At 43.3% G+C, this 21737-nt stretch overlaps 1 protein-coding gene across 3 annotated transcripts in view; it reads left to right on the top strand.

The window, feature by feature from the left end:
• Window positions 1–4525: 4525 nt before the first annotated feature.
• Window positions 4526–21737, top strand: part of TTC39B (tetratricopeptide repeat domain 39B) — a 97644-nt gene continuing 80432 nt past the window's right edge. The window contains exons 1-2 of one of the 3 annotated variants that reach the window (XM_084834533.1): window positions 4558–4848; window positions 21192–21280. In XM_084834533.1, the coding sequence (XP_084690659.1) occupies window positions 4795–4848; window positions 21192–21280 (143 nt within the window). In that variant the 5' untranslated portion in view covers window positions 4558–4794. Of the gene's footprint in view, window positions 4849–21191; window positions 21281–21737 lie in introns of all 3 variants that reach the window. The other 2 variants (XM_084834535.1, XM_084834534.1) reach the window with 2 other exon arrangements.

The raw sequence follows: 21737 nt of genomic DNA, 5'->3' as shown, positions 1-21737 counted from the left end.
GAGGTGTGGCTCAATGGAAAATCGCGTGAGATTTCTGTTCCAGCACCATGAACTGGAATCTACAAACATGTTTTGCTAACTGACTATGTTTAGTCTGGAAGATACAGGCTAGGCCAGAGAAGGTTTTTTTCAATCTCTTTTTTCTCTCTCTTTTTCTCTTTTCATTAACTCCTTCATGATATACTGTACAATGTATACACTCATTTATATATCTAGTACAAAATATATTAGTGATTGTTGTGAGGTTGCTTTTAAGCTTTATTATTATATAACATTATAAAATTTATTAGTGAATTATTATTATTATGTATCCTTTTAAATCTCCTTTTAAAATTATTATTACCATTATTACTGGTTAGTAAGATCTTTGGTTGGTTAAATTGTTAAGCTTTATTATTATATGTTAGCTGAAGGGCAATATATGGTTACAGGAAATGAATTGTAGGCCTGCTTCCTTGCTATAAGACTGATGATATGATATTGAAATGTTAGGTTGATTATTTATGCTGTACTGAAATGTAATATTGCCAATGTTATAGGTATAATTTTTAAGCAGAATGGGATTTGAAGTTTCTGTGTAATGGAATTTAAATTTAATCTTTTTAAATAATCCTTTATATTTTTTTTCATGTTTTTTTTTCTTCCTTCTCCTTCTTCTGTTTTCTCTTTCTTTTCCGTTATTGTTGTGTCCTCTTAAGAATACTGTATTGTTGGGAAATTGTAGTTATTGATTAGATTGTTGGCATTGTTTATTTCATTTATAAAGTTAAAAAATAGAATAAGTATTTTTTTTAAAAAAGAAAAGAAACCTTTTCTAAAGAAATCCACTGCCCTCCTTTTCAAATACACGTCTGGATCCAGTGCTGGCTGTTGCATGTAACCTGACTAAACTACAGTTGTGTGTTCCATCCAAGACAGGCCATTATCTTCCAGCGTGCTACGAACTGCCTTTCACATTCTTACAATCTGGACTTCTTAATTGACGACAGGCAATGAGATCAGATTGTGAATGAGACGGGGGTTTAGTTTTGCATCTTTCGCTGGCTCTTTGGGATTTTGTGCAAAATCAGTTTGTATCTCTTTTGCAAATAACTACATACACCAAAGTGAACTATATCCGAGACACTTCCTGGTGACCTTTTTCAACTGCATCCAAAAATTAAAATAAGCTATGTGTTAAAAGACAGAGTGAGGTTTGTGCTTGGTAGGTGTTACTATCGGCTGTTTTCATTAGTGACATCACTGAAGTTGCAACAAAGATCATATCCGTGGAATTTTATTCTGTAAAGTGGATTTCTTTGTGGAAAGCACTGAGATGAAAAACACTCTATGCTAAAAATGAGTGATGCAACTGGTGAAAACTAATGAGGTGGAATGGAAACGCCCAATTAAGGTGTAGATGTTGACAAAAGGGATGCTAATTGCTTTCGTGAAATAGAATGCTCTTACTGCTACAAATCTGGGTGTGGTTTCAAGAAGCATCAGCACAGAAACTGACTTGCTCTAAGGGAATATATTGCAAAGGCCTTTCAATTAATTAGCAAGGTGCAAGACAGTCGGTAACTGAACATGAAAATATGTTGTAGCATAGAGGGGTCTTGTTGATTGTACTTTTGCTAACTATGGATACTGAAGTCTGCTTTTCAAAGTCTACAAGTGCACTTGCTTTATTTTAAAACCTGCTCTGGGTGACTGAAGGATTGGGCTAGAAACAGAAAAAAAAAACCTTTGTTCAACCCTCACAACGTTCGATTCTACACATGCTAGTAAGCAGCACCATTGAACAGATTTGCATTTAAAACACTGCAGTAGGCTTCTTACAGTGCAATCCTATACATGTCTACTCAGAAGTAAGTCCCATTGAGATTATGTCCAGGTAAGTGGGTATAGGATTGCAGCCTTAAAGAACAGTTCGATAAAAGTACACAATACGGATCTGAAGTTAAGCGAGCCTAGCCCTTTAATCTGCCCGGGTAGAATATTGCCTGGCAACCCTATATATAGTCCTCTGAGCTCCTGGGGGAGGAGAGGACGAGTGGGGTGCAAGTATAATAAACAAGGGTCTTAAATGTGGGCAAAATAACCCTTCCACTATATAGAGCTGAGTAACCATTGAAACCCCTTCATGGATCACTGCCTTGTTGTGGCAAAGGGGCTTGCGTAACTCAGTGAAGCCATAAGCTATGCCATGCAGGGCCATCCAAGACGGACAGGTCATGGCGGAGAGTTCTGACAAAATGTGGTCCACTGAAATGGCAACCCACTCCAGTATTCTTGCCAAGAAAACCCCATGGAACATATCACAAGGCTAAACACCGATGCAATGAATATGAACTTGAGCACACTCTGGAAGACAGCGGAGGACAGGAAGGCCTGGCGTGCTATGGTCCATGGGGTCACGAAGAGTCGGACACGACTTAACGACTGAACAACAACAACCATTGAAACCTTGGACTTTGAAGCTGAAGTTCAGAGATGAAGGGAGAATGTGGTTGCTTCTCTAGCAGAAGGTAAGGAGATGGCTAGAGATAAGGGACAATTATATTTCTTCTTTAACGTCTCTGTGACTCACACAGGCTCTATGCCTGTGGAGAGCATTGTTCAGAACATTCTAGAGCTGAGCAGTTTTGGCAGGAGCTGCCCCCTCTCCACTGCACCCACTCAGGCCCTGGATCCTGCTGTTCTGGATTGAAAGAGTGGGCAAAGTCTGGGGCTCGTTGCCTCCTTGGAACCCACCAACCTCGGAGTGCGGGCTCTGAGGTCACTTCCTGGAAAGCCCCCTTCCCGCCCCCTCCCATCACCTGGTAGGCAGTGCAGATCATCCTTGGGCTCCATGCTCAGAAGAGCAGTGTGGAGAGGGGCAGAAGGGAGTGTTCCCGGGGGCGGGAAGGGGCAGGAGTGCGGAAGTGCCAGTACAATGCTTCCTATGTGTCATCTGGCCTCCTCCCCCTCCCCGTGGCTAGACAACTGAAATTGGCCATCTAGCCACGAGTGCAGGGCAGCCGGAGTGTGGAGGAGAAGATCTCCCTGCGCTCCGCCCACCCTGCATTGGATAGGCATTTGCCTCCAAGTTCTGAGGCGGCTGCATATCCTGATAGGATTGCTCCTTTAGAGAAATTCATGGAGGAGAAGGCTTTCAATAGCTACTAGTCCTCATGGCTGTGCTACCTCCAGTATCAGAGGCAGTGTGCCTATGTGCACCAGTTGCTGGGGAACATGGGCAGGAGGGTGCTGATGCATTCGTATCCTGCTTCTGGGTTCCTGGTCAACAGCTGGTTGGCCACTGTGTGGACAGAATGCTGGTCTAGATGGGACCCTTGGTCTGATCCAGCAGGGCTCTTCTTATGTTCTTATAACAAGCTAATATTTAACATTTCCACATTCCAAATCCCACAGGAAAATTCACAACCAGTACTTTAAATAGTAGGTAATCCAAATATTGTGTCTCTGCATAGCAGGACTGGGAAGACATCAGACTTATTTTTCTTTTCTTTTTTATTGGAACCCTGACATCCATTAAGTGGAACAAGGTGCCTCTCAGCACGTGCTCTGCCCAGGAATTTGTGATCCGTACCAGAACCAAGCTCACAAGTCCTTTTTTACACAAATCCATTCTGGATTTCCCCCAACCATTCTTTTTCAGAAACCCAATTTAGGGGTGAGTGGCGGGAAAGCTTTTTGGTTATTGCTATTGTGAGTCAGAAAGCCTTGGTGATCCACTGCAAGTCACCAAGTGATCTACCAGTAGATCCTGATCTACTTCTGTCTACCCTCGCTGTACTACGACCACTAAGGTTTGCATTATCATCCTGTGTATACTTATTTGGGAGATAAAGGATTGAGACCTGAAGCCTATTTACCAGGACATAAATCTCATAGAACACAGTGCAGTTCCTGAGTAACTACGTTTGTAAGTACTCCAGTTCAATGGACAGATATTCTTGTGCTCCGAGTTCCGAGTGAGGGCTTTTAAATTCTCCAGATGAGAAATCAAAGCAGACAAAGATCGCCGTTGCCTTTATTTTCCCTCCTCCCATGAAATTTTATTTCGAAATAAAGATTTTTAAAGCCAACAAAGAAGAACCGACGTAATAATATAACAGTGTACGTATTTAGGACATAGCAAGCTCACCACAGAAATTAAGAACCCGCACTAATTAAAATGTTTAATCTATCGTTCATATGCTTCCCATCTCCCTCCCATTCAACGCTGCAGGCGCCCCATTAACGGAGGCTTGCGCGCATCGCCCCGCAGCACGAGCGCACGAGCGACGCGTCACATTTGGCGCGAAAGGACCGACCAACCCCCCGCGCCCGGCCTCGGAGGCGAGCAAGAAACCAAAGGCGGTGGCGAGCCACCCCATAGGTTGTCCCGCTCGTCACGCCAAGCAAGGTGGGCGGAGCTTGCGGAAGAGTCCGGGGAGCGGGACGGGCTTCAAACCTGGCCGAGCGAGGGTGGGCGGAGCCCGGCGTGCAAACGAACCCTCGGTCGCCGGCAGGAAGAAGACGAAGCGCTCCTCCCCCCGCCCGTTGGGCTGGCTGGCTGGCTGCGTGGGCGGGGCTCGGCATGCAGGTGAAGGCGGCGCGGGCTTGGGAGGCGGGACGCCGCCAACCGCCCTCTGGGGGCTGGATGCCGTAAAGCCCGAGGAGCCGGCGGCCGCCGACGCGCCCGGCTGACCGAGCTCGAGCGGAGGCGCCGCTGTGAGGGGCGGCTTGAGGCGGCGTTCGCCGAGTCGCGCACATCCTGCCCGGAAAGCCCCCGTCGCACGAGGGAAGGCGACCCCCGCCGGGATCATGGCGAGTGTCAGGAATGGAACTCAAGGGACGGGCGGCGGCGGCGGCGAAGAGGTGACCCTGCCCGGAATGAGCGGGGGGGGGGCTCTCCGGGGGGAAGAAGCAGCGATACGTGTATGTCTGTGTACGTGTGAATGTTGTTCGCTCGTTATCGTTTCCTCGGCTACCGGGGAAGGGAGAGTTGTGATGGTCAGGGAGGGAGAGGGGAGGGCTTTTCATCCCGACTTGTAGACGTAGAAGAGCTTCTCGTCTGGGTTCAGGTGGGGGTGGTTGGGTGGGTGGGGAAAGGATGGAGGAGAAGGCCCGGATTGCGAGCTCAACCCCGCACATACACGCACTTTCTCTCGCCTCGTTCCGTCTCCGTGGTCGAACGCGCTGCTCGCTTTCTGGCACCCAGCAGGTGCTCCTGTTGCTCCGTTTGTTAAGGATAGACTCAGATTATTAGGGAGATGTCGCTACACAGACATGAAAGGTGAGTGGGTGCCTAGATGTCTCCGTGTCACTAGGGTGGTTTTGGGGAAATTAATTAACAAAAAATCCACCTCTCTTGTCCCATCCTTTTTTGGAGAGGGTAACTCCTCGTGTTAGTACTTTTAAATAAGGTGGGTTTGCTGCATTTTTAAAAGGTGCTGTGTTTCAGAATTACAGAATAGAAGCCAAAAGCGTCTCAAGATGGCCCCCTCAATAAAGACTACGTTACACCCCCCCCTCGCCCAACATCGGTACTAACCATACAACATGGTTTGTATGTTCGAACTGCAGACCTGCATCAGAGCCCATAAAACGGTTCAGAACACTTGCTCTCAAATAAGCCGTAGCAGCAGTTGTACACTCAAGACATCTCATTCCTATTCACAACATAAAACTTCCTGAAAATTATGCCCATGTCCTTTCTTTCATGCCAGTCGAGCTGTAAATACTTCATTTATTAAAGTATTATTGGCCATAATTCCCCAGCATGGGCAGCTCCTTAAGGAAAATCAGACACAAAACTTCTAGCAGTTAGTCATTCAGTCATCGCTAGAAATCATGCCTGTTTTGAGTTGGGGTCGTGGTGTTGCTTTAATGTTTTTGAAAATTACCTAGGGGGCTGTTTTTCTAAGCAACCATTCTACATTTATTTCCTCGTAAAAACAGGGGACTGGAATATTTAAGATCATGATACTTGATGATGACTAACATTGGATACTACCTGGTATGCACACTGCCCCAATTCCACACCCTGTAATAATAAGCCACCTACATATGAACCCCATCACCTAGATAGTGTACTATATAGAACAGGAGGAAATGGAATGCCTCATGCTAGAAAGGCTTTGCATAATTTAAAAGTTGTTTAGTAAAACAATCCAGATGTCTTGATGGAGTCAAATTACTTAATATGGAACCAATAATTGTGGATGCCTATCATACATATGAGGGTGGATGCTCATCATAAATATGATGCCTTATCATTCTTGGAACATGCATTCAGGAGTAACTGCATGTTTGGTCTTATGTTATATCCAGATTTTGTGTGTGCACTTCTTTTCAGTGGTTTTGACTGAAGAAAACCTAATTAATGACAAAACTGGCACCATATATGCGTGAAAATTGGTACTGAGGAGTTGATGATACAGATGTTTCTTATATGTAGCAACAAGATGTGTTTATGAGATCTGGGCATACTTGTGAATTAGTTGCCTTGGGCAGTTTAAAAAAAATGAAATAAGTGGTGATACTGTGCCCTGTCCAGCATAGGTATAGCACAGGTATATGTCTAGCTTTCTGTCATCACTGGCACTTAGATGTTTGCCTCTTCAGGCAAACAAAGGCGACTAAGGACACAATCCTATGCAAGTTTAGACAGAAAAAAAGCCCTGCAACTCCCAGCATTCCCCAGTCAACCATGTTGGCAGGGGACTGCTGGGAGTTGTAGGACTTTCTTTCTGTCTAAACATGCATAGGATTATGCCCTTTTGTGATTGTGTTCCTGACTTTCTTTTTATGTGAATTGTTTGACTTGCCATTTCTACTACATCCTATCAATCCTTTGTCAGAATACTATCCATCCTCAGACAATTTTTTAGGGCACTCTCACCACAGAAATCACCTTGCTTGGATGAATATTGTTATACTAGGACTTGTATAATAATGCTAGTAGATAATTCAGGAGTATAAAATGGAGAGCGACAACAGGAGTATGAGTTGTTTTAAAACTCAGTCTTCTGGACATTGACAGAGCAAAACAAACTGCTTCAGCAAGTTATCCTTTCCTTCTAAATATATTTAACACATTATTTGTGAAGCTTTAGCTGCGAAACTGAATGCTTCACTTTCCTGCTAATTTATTCTGTTCTCTCAGGATTCTTACTATTCTGTTTTTAACCAAGCTCTCTTTTCAGAGAATTGGGTCTCTCGTGAGACTGCCTTTTTACCCAGGAAGAACTGCAGAAACTTGCTCTGCAATTTATTCACTCAGCCAGGTCTACACGGACCTTATTCTTTCAACTGTCAGTAGGGTGGATCAAGATTTAAGCGTGATCAACTGCACTGGTGGAAGCATACTTCCCTGCCACCTCCTTCCCACAGCACCCCCTCCAGCTTTCTGAAAACATTACACAGAGAGTCAGGAAACCCTGCTGAATGGGGGAGCTGCGTGTGGGGAGGGAGGAGCCCCAAAAATCTTGCAGAGGGACTTTCCACAAGAGGAGCCTTTCTTCTTGGGGAAGGCAGATCCTGGCTCCAACCCAGTATCTGTAGTAGCTTTATGATGCTGTAGCTCTTGTGTAACTCCTTCATATTAGACTGTCACAACTTGTTTTTGTTACCCTATAAAAACTGGTTCTTTAATGGCTCCAGTAAGCTGCGTGGCAGGACCAGGAAGGACCAGATATAGCTTTTAAATGGAATCAATTATAAACAATTATTTAAAATTTGCAGTACATAAGCAGGGAATGCATCTAGACTTACGAGGTGAAAGAATGGCACATCAGCAACTGGAGAAAACAAAATAACATTATGCATAAATTAATCTTAGCTGAGGTGGAAATGGAAGGAACTATGTCTATAGGCAAAAGTAGAATGTAGTGGTTTCATGGAAAAATAACAGATTTGGGCAGTTTACATGCGATTATAAAACACAAAATAAACTATTATTATTAATTTCATTTCTGTACTACCCAATAGCCAAGACTCTGGGCGGTTTACAACAATTCACAAAAAATACAAAAACCACAACATTTTAAACATGAATACAACATTATAATAAATCGTGGTCTAACATTTTTTTAAGATACAAAATTTAAAACACTTAAATAGTTAAAAACAATTCCAGTACACAATTTCACGAACAGACCTGTTCAAGGAAGCCAATATAAGTGCCCCGTTAAATGCCTCTGAGTAGAGGGCAGTCTTAATCTGGTGCTGAAAAGATGACAGTGCTGTCACCGGGCTCCTCAGTGGTTCCCTGACTATGGACTTGTTCCATAGTTGGCAGGGGGGGGCACCACTGAGAAGCTGTCAGGAGCGCCCTAGCTGCCTCTTGCAGTCTCCACCAATAGCCAAGCCAGGACACAGACGACGAGGAATTCTTTCCGAGACTTTATTCCTTTATGACTCTTTCAGATACTAATCACTAGCGACTAAGCAAGGAACTGCACTGGGGAAAGATAGTAGAGTAGCCTAAGCTCCAGGTAAGGCAGTTGGTCCCCATTTGAAGGAGAACCATGGGAAGACCCTGAACTTACGGGCTAGGGAGAGATCCTCCCTCTTTCCCTTGGGGCCTCGGGACGCTACTGTTGTTTGCGCGCCACATGCGCGCTATGCCTCCTTTCCGTGCCCTCCATCTGTCTTCGCTCACTGCATCTGTGCTGAGAGTCCAGCAAGCCCCCCTCCAGTGCTCTCTTACTGCCAGGGTCACTATCTATCCCAGGAATGCCAGCAGGAGGAATCTCTGCCAGCTGCTGTGCCTGTGAGGGATGAGCTGGCTCCTTTCCCACGGATTGCTGTTCCTCCTCAGAATCAGAACTGCTCTGGGGCTCTATTGGCTCAGTTTCCACCCCGACAGAGGCCCAGTAAAAAAGAAAAGGCACTGCCATAGTTTTAATGGACTTCCTCCAGTTCCCCCTCACAGTGTTCTCACAAAGTTTGGGACTAATAAGGAGCGCCCCCCCCAAAAAAAAAATTGTCAGTCCAAGACAGAGGGGGCTGTACCTCAGTACATTAAGAGGTTAACAATGCCAGATGTCTCTGTCAGAAACAGAAGGGGTGGCAAACTCTGGTGAGTAACACATGGAGTTCCGGTACTTATTTCTGAGGAGACTTTTAGACCCTCCTCCTCCCTCAGAAACAAGCAGGGGTGAGCTATAGTGAGGAAACTAAATTCCAGAGCCCATTTTTCTGTGGAGAGTTTTATACATACTCCTCCCCAGAAACAGAAGGGATAGTGGGCTATTGGGGCCAAGACAAGGGAGTTCCCTCCTAGCTGAGAATTCCCTCCCTTTTTTTCTCTGAAGCCACTATAATAGGAGGAGCAGTTCTTTTAAGAAGATGCCTCTCCCCCTCAAGGCCTGAGAGGCCAGGGGCAAGTTTCCCAGGGCCAATAGCAGTAGAGGCTGTTAGCTACTTTAGATGGTTACAATTTTGAAATAAATGGGAATTCTTCATGACACCCTGAGGAGTTCAAAGGTTCCCCTAATTGATGGTCTTGTTCCTATATTCTGGTTCCAAAGGTGTGGATAAAACTCAGCCTCCACCATTAATTTTTCTTAATGAATTTTAACCGGTTCAAGGAAGCCAATATAAGTGCCCCGTTAAATGCCTCTGAGTAGAGGGCAGTCTTAATCTGGTGCTGAAAAGATGACAGTGCTGTCACCGGGCTCCTCAGTGGTTCCCTGACTATGGACTTGTTCCATAGTTGGCGGGGGGGGGCACCACTGAGAAGCTGTCAGGAGCGCCCTAGCTGCCTCTTGCAGTCCCCACCAATAGCCAAGTCAGGACACAGACGACGAGGAATTCTTTCCGAGACTTTATTCCTTTATTCCTTTATGACTCTTTCAGATACTAATCACTAGCGACTAAGCAAGGAACTGCACTGGGGAAAGATAGCAGAGTAGCCTAAGCTCCAGGTAAGGCGGTTGGTCCCCATTTGAAGGAGAACCACGGGAAGACCCTGAACTTATGGGCTAGGGAGAGATCCTCCCTCTTTTCCTTGGGTCCTTGGGATGCAACCGTTGTTTGCGCACCAAGCGAGTACGACACCTCCTTTCTACGCCCTCCATCTGTCGTTGCTCCCTGCGTCTGCGCTGAGCGTCCAGCAAGCCCCCCTCCAGCGCTCTCTCACTGCCAGGGTCACTATCTATCCCAGGAATGCTGGCAGGAGGAATCTCTGCCAGCTGCTGTGCTTGTGAGAGATAAATGAGCTCCTCTCCCATGGATTGCTGTTCCTCCTCAGAATCAGAACTGCTCTGGGGCTCTGTTGGCTTGGTTTCCACCCTGACAGAAGTCCTCTCCCTTGTTTCCATCTTAGGAGCCTCCCTCAGAGGAGGCACTTGGAGGAAGGCCCCAGATGTTGATCATAGTGTCCAGGTAGGTTAATGTCAGGAGAGGCATTCTGTCAGGTACTGCGGTTCTGAGCCATGTAAGGCTTTATAGGTTAAAACCAATGCCTTGAATCGGGCTCAGAAGCATACAGGCAGCCAGTGCAAGCGGGCTAGAACTGATCTTATGTGCTCTAACCTTCTGGCCCCAGTTGATAATGGCTGCTGCATTTTGCACAAGTTGCAGTTTCTGAACAGTCTTCAAGGGCAGCCCCACGTAGAGTGCATTGCAGTAACCTAATTTGGAGATTACCAGAACATAGATTACTGAAACCAGGTTATCCCTGTCCAGAAAGGGGCATAGCTGGGCTACCCACCAAAGCTGGTAGAAGGCACTCGGAGCCACTGAGGCCCCCTGAGCCTCAAGTGATAGAGATGGCTCTAGGAGAACTGCCAAGCTACGAACCTGCTCCTTCAAGGGGAGTGCAACCCTATCCAGAACAGGTTGAACACTCACTATCCAGTCAGAAGAATCACCTACTAACAGCATCTCAGTCTTGTCTGGATTGAGCTTCACTTTATTATAATAAATAATACTATTTAAGTCTTACCAAACCAAACCGTACCAGGAGAATGAAATATAACTTTAAGGTATAATATAACTTTTACATGCAGAAACTAGCTAACAAAGGCAAAAATAGTTTTAATTATTGTCTAACATTTAGAAACGAGAACTCTTATCCCCGCCTCCCAATTAAAGCATACTGTGTTCTCAGTTGTATAGATGTTTAGCCTAAGGAATAAGAGGAAAGGGCAGTTGGGAAGGAGTAAAAAGAGAAATCATAACTACCTATTCCAGGAGACTGGTTCCTGAAGTTTCAGGTGAGGGTTGAGAAAGATTGATCCAGGATTCAAAATACAGTCTTGAGGAAAACCGAGATGGAAAAATTAGTCCGGGGAGATTAATTAACCCACAATTTGCCACCATTACTTATGCACAGCCCCAGTGGTTTCCAAACAAACCCTGGGTAGGGCAACAAACTATAGGTTAAGTCAGGGATGGGCATAAAGTAGATCTCCAGATGTTTTGGGCTTCAACTTCCTGAAGCCCTTGCCAGCATGGCTAATGGCCAGGAATGCTGGGAGTTGAAGTCCACAGCATCCGGAGATCTACTTTCTGCCCACTCCTGGCTTAAATAAACCACATATTAGGGTTATGTATGAACCAGGTCATAGTTTATAAGATCAGCACTCAATTTTTAGTTGTGGAGCCCTTCTTCCATCTAAGAGTACTGTTGGCTGAAGAAATAAAAAAGTGTAGTATTGGTTCTGGAATCTTTTTTTTAATAGTACTTGGGTCTAGGAAATGCTCCCCCCCGCACCCCTAAGAGTTCAGTTATTAATGTAAAAACTGAGAGATTAATTTTTCAAGCAGGCTATGAAGACCCCAATAATTGAACTAATTACGAAGTTAAAATTATGAAATATTATATGCAAATGAATTACTAAGAATTAAATTAATATTATTTTGGGCTAGATATAACTGTTGTATTATTTCTAGGTAATGAATGCTAAGCTAAAAACCCTGAGGCTCACTTACACAAAATATCTATTTTACTGCTGTTTCTCACAGAGATAACATTTCTCAGGTTGTGCAACACATTGAGGAATACTGTGATATTAGATCTTTTGGTAATTTTATTCTAAAGTTTATATAAGACAAGTGTGTGAGCATTTATTTTCCAAGGTAAAGATTCTGGTATTTAGGGCAAACTAAATGTGGGGTAAATAAGCATCTGGAGCCCAGCAGGAGGGAAAACAACCTGGCGGGAGGCAAAATAACATGGCTAGAGAAAGCATTAACCACCACCTTCCTCATACTCTTCCTTCTGCTCTGAATTGCAGCCCCCAGAGACTGCTTTTCATTTATTACAAAAGCAACAACAGCTCCTGGACACTGTTATATGCATTTGTGTGTAATGTGTAGTTTTAAAGGTATTGCTCTTTATACACTACATGAACAAAGCCCTAATCTGTTTTCTTTTGTTTTTAATGAAAAGAAAGCCTCCAGAGATTGCAGTTTTGACCAGAGAAATGGTAATGGTGGAGAGGCTGAGAATGCTTAGCCCTTCCCCTGCTAGTCATTTTTCCTCTCAAATACCTCATCCTACCAACTTGCTTTTCTTTCTTACTGGGTTCCAGATGTGTATTTATCTTTCTAAACATGCATTTTAAAACCAAAAGAGTGGAAAAATAGCTTAGGACAGGGGGAGAAGTTGACCAGCGAGAAAGGTTAAGCACCACTGCCTATCCAGCTGCTCCTTCCCTCTAAATTGCAGTCTGCCGAAGCAAGTCTGGGCTTTATTATGTGTATTTTCATGTCAAGCAGCCTTGTATTTAAGCACTTGATTGGTAGCCATAGGTAACAAGGAATTGCATGCATACTTTCATGTAAGTGAGTGAGCAGGCTGGCAGAGGAGGGATGGAGAATTCCGTCTCACTTCTGTACCCTGTGTAGAAAGAGATAATCTTCTGTCCTTTCAAAGCTTTTCAGCAAGCTGTTCAGAGTTGCTCAGTGAATTATTTGCTCTGCGTGCACCTCTGCTCTTGTAGGTGTGCGCATGTGTGCGCGCACGCGCCCATGCGTGCAAGAGTGACAGAAGTGAGGGGAAACGCGGAGAAAAATCTCTTCTCTTTCTCTGTTGATATTGTGCACGATGGGGAGCATGGCAGAAGTACAGGAAAAATTCAAAAAAAGTTTTGTGTGTATATATTGTATCCAATATTTGTGCAATGTAGCATATTGAACAAAGGTAAGAATCACAATTGTAACTTTCTGCTTCTGGCTTTGGGCCCACCCACTGTTGGAAAGTGGTCTTTGATAGATTTTGACCAAGGTAATGCAGACCTCAACCAGGAAAAGGTTCCTCGCGTGTGCTGTACTATAAGTTCACGAGATCAATTCACTACCCTTGAAACTGCTTAACCATCTAAGCAGGTAATGGCCATGTTGTCTGAATATGTTGTAAATCTAGAGCTGGGTTTTTAGGCAGAAACTAATTAAAATTAGACCATTTCTTGCTTTAAGAGACGTTGCTGAAGCAGGATTATATCCAACCCTAGCCATCCTCCAGTAGAATGGAAACTGCTGGCAGAACGGTTTCCCCGTTTTCCCCTGCAGCCCCTTGTATGCCCCCCAGAGGCACACAAGGAGCTCCAGAGGGTTCCCCAACCCTCCTGACCATATTTGTAGGGCACACAGAGGGCTGAAAGGGGAAGGAGAAACCATTTTCCCAATGTCTTCTCTCCCGCTGGTGGTTGATAGGGGTTGGATACAACCAACTGCTTTCTTCGCTATTCATACTATGGAAGCATTTGGGATTTATCTTTATCAGTTGTATTGCCACCTCCTGCAAAAGTTTTTCTTGATTGTTGCTATTGGGAGGTTTGTACAATGTTATAATTATGGAAACAATGAAAGCAGGGCATTAATATGGATTTGAGTATTGTCACAATTGCATATCTCACCACTGCTGTTCCTGGGGGGTGGGGGGTGCATGTATAAAATAGAAGTATGTGCACGATAGGCTGGTTTTTGCTGTCTGCTTTAAGTTAAGAATTCTCTTGAGGGTTCTTTTTCTGTAGTCCTAGGAGGTCTTCCTCTTGTGGGTCATCTTGTTACCATAAATGATGCAATTGCCCATACATTTCTAGGTTCTAAACCAGTCTCGTAGAAGGAGAAAAGGCTTGAAGTTAGTATTTAGTACTAAATAAAATCATATGCTTGTCTGCTCTGCAATAGCTAGTTAAACCCCTCCAAAAACATCCTCTTAAGAACAGGGAAGAAAGTTCCTGCATAGTACTAAAGGTAGAAGACATCAGACAGTACTTTTAAAAAGCTGAACTGAATGTCCCTGTTTCCTTTAGCAGGAATGGAATTTTTAAAAGTTTTCTTAAACTGACTCACAACTGCTATATGTCATTCACTCAGGTGCGAGCTGACTGCCAAGCAGTACGCCCAGGATGGGTTTTTTTGCTGCAGGATACACTACTAGCTCTAGCGTTGCCTGTTTTTCTTGTCAAACTCTGGCCATCGCATTGTGATGTCACTTGTGTAAGCTATTGTTTATTCTCTGGAATATATCACTTCTTACCCATGCCAGGTAATTCAAAGAAAGAAGGCAGTGAGGTGATCATAGTTCATTTGGTGTGATGTTTGATATGGAAATAAGAGTCTAATTGTAACAAGAATAAATTATCACCCTGTTACAAAAGTTCCAATATTAGTACTGTCTGTGTATATATTTATACTACTTTTATACTACTTAAGATTGTAACATCTCTAGGTGGTTCACAACACAACACACACACACACACACACAGAGTTTTAAACCAATATACAAACTGTGAAAGTAGAAGGAAAACAATAAATACATAAACGTTTCAACAAGACAGTCATAAAATGGAGCAGTTCCATAATCCTTTTCAAGTCAGGGAAAGCCTGTGTAAATAAATGTCTTCAAGAGGTATTTAAAGCTCAACACACTTTCTGCCTCTCAAACAATGCGTGGGAGGGTGTTCCAGAGGGTAGGTGCCACTACCGAGAAGTCCTGCTTACATGCTGTTACTTGGTGACGCTCCGTTGGTCGCGGAATGACGAATAAGGCCTCTTCAGCAAATCTCAGGGGTCGTCTGGGTGTTTTTCTATCTTACTTGGGCATTAGACTCATAGATAGTATTTAAACATATCAAGTAATGTCTAATCAACAGTACTTCTATATCTTGTTCTCCCATCCTTCATCTATATCTCATTCACACACAGCCTCCATGTATAAGATCTATTAAAGTAAATGTTAGAAAATCATGAAAACAATTAATGTACAGTCAAATAGTGTAATTAAAGACAGGCTGGAAAAGCTATTTTGCAGAAGATGGTGACAGAAAGTTAGCTGACCTGGGCAATAAACAATGGCAAAGACTCAATAGAGCCAAAGGAAATGACAAAAGTGAAACTGTGGGAATATATTGCCATGAGAAAGTGGGCTGGTGGGGGGAATACAGAAAGGGATCATGGGGAATACCTATAATGTTGGCTTCAAAGGCGTTGCATGTCCAACATCCAAGGGTATTTTTAGTGGATAATGCAGTGAAACTATGTTTCTTAAAACAGAACATTAATAGATATGACAATCCTTAGAATGGCATATTGATGATGCCTGGAATTGTAATAAAAGACGTGAGTCCTTAGGTATGATGCATCCTTCTTTAATTCCCTAAAAAGCATGACTCCATATTCAAGGCACATGTTTTTCTGCCTGTCTTTTCAGTTGTCCTCCGGTAAAATGAAGTACCGTTGGCATAGCTGTTCTAAATTTTTCGGGTGGAGATGAGACCACGACAAGCAGCTGTCAAAGGGAACAATTAATAGCACAGGCAGAGCCTAATTCCTGAGTGGATATCTGGGAGGGTTAGGTTGTAGAAGTAGGCCAGGATGGTTTTCAATGCATAGAAGGGGCAGAGAAGACAGGACTAGGAGGAGAAAACTGAGATCAGTGGTTGCACTGGAGTTACCAAATATAGTACTATTTAGCAGGTAAAGCAGCATCTCTAAGTAGAGTGTAGTTGATTAGCAGGGTCAAGACCACTACCTTGTTGTGGTGAAGGGGCTTGCGTAACTCAGTGAAGCCATCAGCTATGCCATGCAGGGCCACCCAAGATGGACAGGTCATGGCAGAGAGTTCTGACAAAATGTGGTCCACTGGAGAAGGAAATAGCAACCCACTCCAGTATTCTTGCCAAGAAAACCCCATGGAACGTATCACAAAGCTAAAAGTTATGACACCAGAAGATAAGCCCCTCAGGTCGGAAGGTGTCCAATATACTACTGGGGAAGAGCAGAGGGTATTTCCAAGTAGCGCCAGAAAGAGTGAAGTGGCTGGGCCAAAGCCGAAAGGACACTCAGCTGTGGATGTGTCTGGTGGTGAAAAGAAAGTCCGATGCTGTAAAGAACAACATTGTTTAGGAACCTGGAATGTAAGATCAATGAATCAAAGTAAGCTGGAGGTGGTCAAACATGAGATGGCAAGATTGAACATCGACATCTTGGGAATCAGCGAACTAAAATGGACAGGCATGGGCGAATTTAATTCAGGTGACCATCATATCTACCGCTGTGGGCAAGAATCCCTTAGAAGAAATGGAGTAGCACTCATAGTCAACAAAAGGGTGGGAAAAGCAGTACTGGGGTACAATCTCAAAAACGATAGAATGATCTCAGTATGAATCCAAGGCAAACCATTCAACATCACAGTAATTCAAGTCTATGCCCCAACCACTGATGCCGAAGAAGCTGAGGTTGATAGGTTCTATGAAGACCTACAACACCTTCTAGAACTAACACCAAAAAAAGATGTCCTCTTCATCATAGGGGATTGGAATGCCAAAGTAGGAAGTCAAGGAATCACCGGGATAACGGGCAAGCATGGCCTTGGTGTACAAAATGAAGCAGGACAAAGGCTAATAGAGTTTTGCCAAGAGAACACGCTGATCATAGCAAACACTCTTTTCCAACAGCACAAGAGACGACTGTACACATGGACATCACCAGATGGTCAATATCAAAATCAGATTGATTATGTCCTTTGCAGCCAAAGATGGAGAAGCTCTATACAGTCAGTCAAAACAAGACCTGGAGCTTCTTGTTGCAAAATTTCGGCTTATTCAGGTATGACCTAAATCATATCCCTGATGAATATACAGTGGAGGTGAGGAATAGATTTCAGGGATTAGACCTGATAGACAGAGTGCCTGAGGAACTATGGACGGAGGTGCGTAACATTGTTCAGGAGGCAGCAACGAAATCCATCCCAAAGAAAAAGAAACGCAAGAAAGCCAAGTGGCTGTCTGATGAGGCTTTACAAGTAGCTGAGGAAAGAAGGGAAGCGAAAAGCAAGGGAGAAAGGGGAAGATCTATCCAACTGAATGCAGAGTTCCAGAGAATAGCTAGGAGAGACAAGAAGGCCTTTTTAAATGAACAATGCAAAGAAATCGAAGAAAACGGCAGAATGGGAAAGACTAGAGATCTCTTCAAGAAAATCAGAGATCTCAAGGGAACGTTTTGTGCAAAGACGGGCATGATAAAGGACAAAGAAGGCAGGGACCTAACAGAAGCAGATGAGATTAAGAAGAGGTGGAAAGAATACACAGAAGAACTATACAGGAAAGATCTCAATGTCCCTGATAGCCATGATAGTACGGTCACTGAACTTGAGCCAGACATCCTCGAGAGTGAAGTCAAGTGGGCCTTAGGAAGCATTATTAACAACAAAGCTAGCGGAGATGACAGCATTCCAGCTGATCTATTTAAAATCCTAAAAGACGATGCTGTTAAAGTGCTGCACTCAATATGCCAACACATTTGGAACACTCAACAGTGGCCACAAGACTGGAAAAGGTCAGTTTACATTCCAATTCCAAAGAAGGGCAATGCCAAAGAGTGTTCAAACTACCATACAATTGTGCTCATTTCACGTGCCAGCAAGGTTCTGCTCCAAATCCTACAGGCTAGGCTTCAGCAGTATGTGAACCGAGAACTACTGGAAGTACAAGCTGGGTTTCGAAGAGGCAGAGGAACTAGAGATCAAATCGCCAACATTGGCTGGCTCATGGAGAAAGCAAGAGAATTCCAGAAAAACGTCTATTTCTGCTTCATTGACTACACTAAAGCCTTTGAATGTGTGGATCACAACAAACTGTAGCAAATTCTGAAAGAGATGGGGTACCAGACCACCTTACCTGTCTCCTGAGAAACTTGTACGAGGGTCAAGAAGCAACAGTAAGAACCAGACATGGAACAACCGATTGGTTCAAAATTGGGAAAGGAGTACGACAAGGCTGCATATTGTCGCCCTGCTTATTTAACTTATGTGCAGAGTACATCATGAGAAACGCCGGGTTGGATGAATCACAGGTCAGAATTAAGATTGCCAGGAGAATTATCAACAACCTCAGATACGCGGATGATACCACCCTAATGGCAGAAAGCGAAGAGGATCTAAAGAGCCTCTTGTTGAGGGTGAAAGTGGAGAGTGCAAAAGCTGGTTTGAAACAACATTAAAAAAACTAAGATCATGGCATCTGGCCCCATCACTTCCTGGCATATGGAAGGGGAAGAAATGGAAGCAGTGACAGATTTTATTTTCTTGGGCTCCAAGATCACCACAGACGGTGACTGTAGCCATGAAATTAAAAGACGCTTGTTCCTTGGGAGGAAAGCTATGGCAAACCTAGACAGCATAGTCAGAAGCAGAGACATCACCTTGCCGACAAAGGTCCATCTAATCAAAGCTATGGTTTTCCCAGTAGTAACGTATGGCTGTGAGAGCTGGACTATAAGGAAGGCTGAGCGCCGAATGATCGATGGTTTCGAACTATGGTGCTGGAGAAGACTCTTACGAGTCCCCTGGACTGCAAGGAGGTCGTATCAGTCCATCCTAAAGGAAATCAACCCTGAGTGCTCATTGGAAGGACAGATACTGAAGCTGAAGCTCAAATATTTTGGCCACCTAATGCAGAGAGAAAACTCTCTGGAAAAGACCCTGATGCTGGGAATGACTGAAGGCAAAAGGAGAAGGGGACGGCAGAGGATGAGATGGCTAGATAGCATCACTGATGCAATGAATATGGACTTGAGCACGCTCCGGGAGAGAGCGCAGGACAGGAAGGCCTGGCGTGCTATGGTCCATGGGGTCACGAAGAGTCGGACACGACTGAACAACAACAACAAGACCAACAGGGAGATACATGGGCCAGAAAAGTACAGCAGAGTCTTTTGACAGTTTGGTAGATAGTGTGCCTGAAACATGTATGCTGGAGAAGAGAATTAGGTAATCCAAGGGCTTTAGCCAAATCAGCTCTGGTTTTTCCTGTGGTAACCTTCTAGCATACTGTTCAATAAAAGCTGCTGTTGCTTCAGTCCCAAAGGTCTTTCTACTGACACCTCCCTCAAGAGCTATTGCAATGCAGAACAAAGTCCCCACCTTCTTGATAGGATAGCACAAGCATTGCAGAATTGTGGTGGTCATATCTGGGGTTTTTTGCTGGATTGCTGAGAAGCTTGGGAGTAGTTGGCTATGTGGAATGGAGGTGGCAGAAATGCTTGCTAATCTGAGTATGATGTGACATGTTGTTCTCCTACTTTACTCAGTTGCTGTGATGATTAATATGGGTCACACTATAGCCTAGCCCTCCAATACGTGGAGAATACTAACTGTACTCTATTTACGTTTGGAAATGTGAATAGATCGTACACTTAGTAGCTACTAATGTTATTGTTTGCCCAAGATATATTACTACAATAAATAATACAGTGGTGATTAAGGGGGTCAGTTGCACATTGTTCCCCCCCCCCATATATTGCATCTCTCAAAAATGTAGCCCTTAGTACAAAGAGTCGTCCTCCTCCAAACAAACAAAATGAACCCTCACGATGGTAGCATTTTTTGAGTCACATAAGAAAGGTAATTTAAATAACCATTAACTCCTGTTGAATGTGTCAGTTTATCCAAGAAAAAACAGATTTGCCTGCCAGGAACGATTTCTTACAGGTGAAACGTTTTGGAAGCAGTGATATAAGTTTTCTGGAAATTTTTCCTACAGAAATAAAGCTAATTTGCATAGGGTCATTTGCATTAGAAAAGTTCCAGTTTGCGTTGGAAAATTTTCACATACCTCAGGGAGTTATCTAATTTAGCATGTTTATTTTATTTGTATTAAAAAAAACAACACACCACCAAAGTGAACAAAAGTATCCCATGTTAATTTTTTGTCCCAATATACTACAATTGTTTGACCTGAAATATTTCAGGAAAAAATTAGAGCACACTTAATGAGATTTAAATGTTATATTATGTAGACATTTTTAATGGAATATCTGTAAAAAAAAAATAGCATGTACTTCCCTTACATTGTTTAAATGTTTTATAAAAAGGTACTGAAAACTGCGGACATACTAATTCACCTGGTGCCTCTCAGATGTGTTGGATTACAACTTCCAGCATACCCCGGCCAGCCATGGATCCCTGATACCAATTATGGATCCCTGATGCCATTTTAGCAACCCAAAGAACTATGTATGATGTGCTGATATGCTGATAACCACTCATCTATTTCAAGAATTCAACTCCCTTCCACTGGAACACCTTCAGTTGCACTGTCATTACGTAGTAGTTCCATTTCACAGTGAGAGATATATGAATTTCAATGACATATGTATTTCTCACATGTTTGCCAGGATAACCACCTGAAAAATGTTAATTACAGCTTTGAAACTGCCAAACTGACCTACTATTGTATTTTCAGTTCATATTGTTACTAGTAATTTTATGAAGTTGAAAGATTTCCATGGAAACATAAAGCACTGGAAAAATTTCCACCCCACATCTCTGCTTGGGAGAAACAATCAAAAGCATCTCGGTCATATGAAGAAATTGTCTTTGAAGTCTGAAGAAGAGGTCTCCTGTGTTTATTCTCTTTTCCTCAGTGGCACCTAAAATTGACCAGTTGCCACTTTGACCAGGGAAAATGCCCATGTCCATTCATGTCATGTTCATGGACACTATGTATACTTATGTAAATTTGTTGCTGCTTACTCACAATATGTTTCTAAGGCAGTTCCTGGTGATGAACAAGTGCCTGATGTTGAGCTTAAACTAGATGGCACAAAGCTGTCTTTGTGGTCATCTAGGGGAGTAGACGGTCACCCTCCCAGGGAGGTAGAACTAGCATCTCTTTGATGGATTATTTATGCTGTATATTTGAATAACAACGGGGGGGGGGTAGAAGAGAAGCGCTCTAAAGATGTACCTCTGTCTGTTAAAGGTTGAAGAAGATATTTTCAGAATGAAGCAATTGGAGAACAAAGCAGATGGAGTTGCCGAAGTCGTGAAAAGGCAATTTTTTCATATTCTGTAAGAAATAGTGTCAAAGGTAAAACACAAGTTAAGGAGGCTGAGAATAGAGTACCAAGTCTGAACTTTAGAAAGGAAGAGAGGTCACTCATGCCCAGTATTCAATGACTTGTCTTTCTCTCCTAATGTGAAATTTAACTTGTTGAAACACAAATTGCTATTTTTCTCTTTTAATTAATTAATCTTGCTCAAAAACAATTAGATCAATCTAATTAATGTTGGGGTAAACATTCTCTGCCCTTCTGCTTACCATTGTGTAATAAATGAATTGTCTATTTTTAAAGTCTGAAATCTTGAAATGCAAAGTGTTCTTGGGCTATATAATTAGTTTGAAATGGAAGTAATTCATCTTACATAATAAAGGTCAAGGCAACTTTTTCTATCAGACTTATTTTGCGTTAAATTGTAATGGTTTCTAAGACTGGAACCACATCTTACAAGGCAAATGTAGGGCTCT

Source organism: Heloderma suspectum, chromosome 2, assembly GCF_057233095.1.
Source record: "Heloderma suspectum isolate Gila_16-S chromosome 2, 16-S_ref, whole genome shotgun sequence".
Classification (NCBI taxonomy): Eukaryota; Metazoa; Chordata; class Lepidosauria; order Squamata; family Helodermatidae; genus Heloderma; species Heloderma suspectum.
This window is presented reverse-complemented; position numbering and strand designations above follow the sequence as displayed.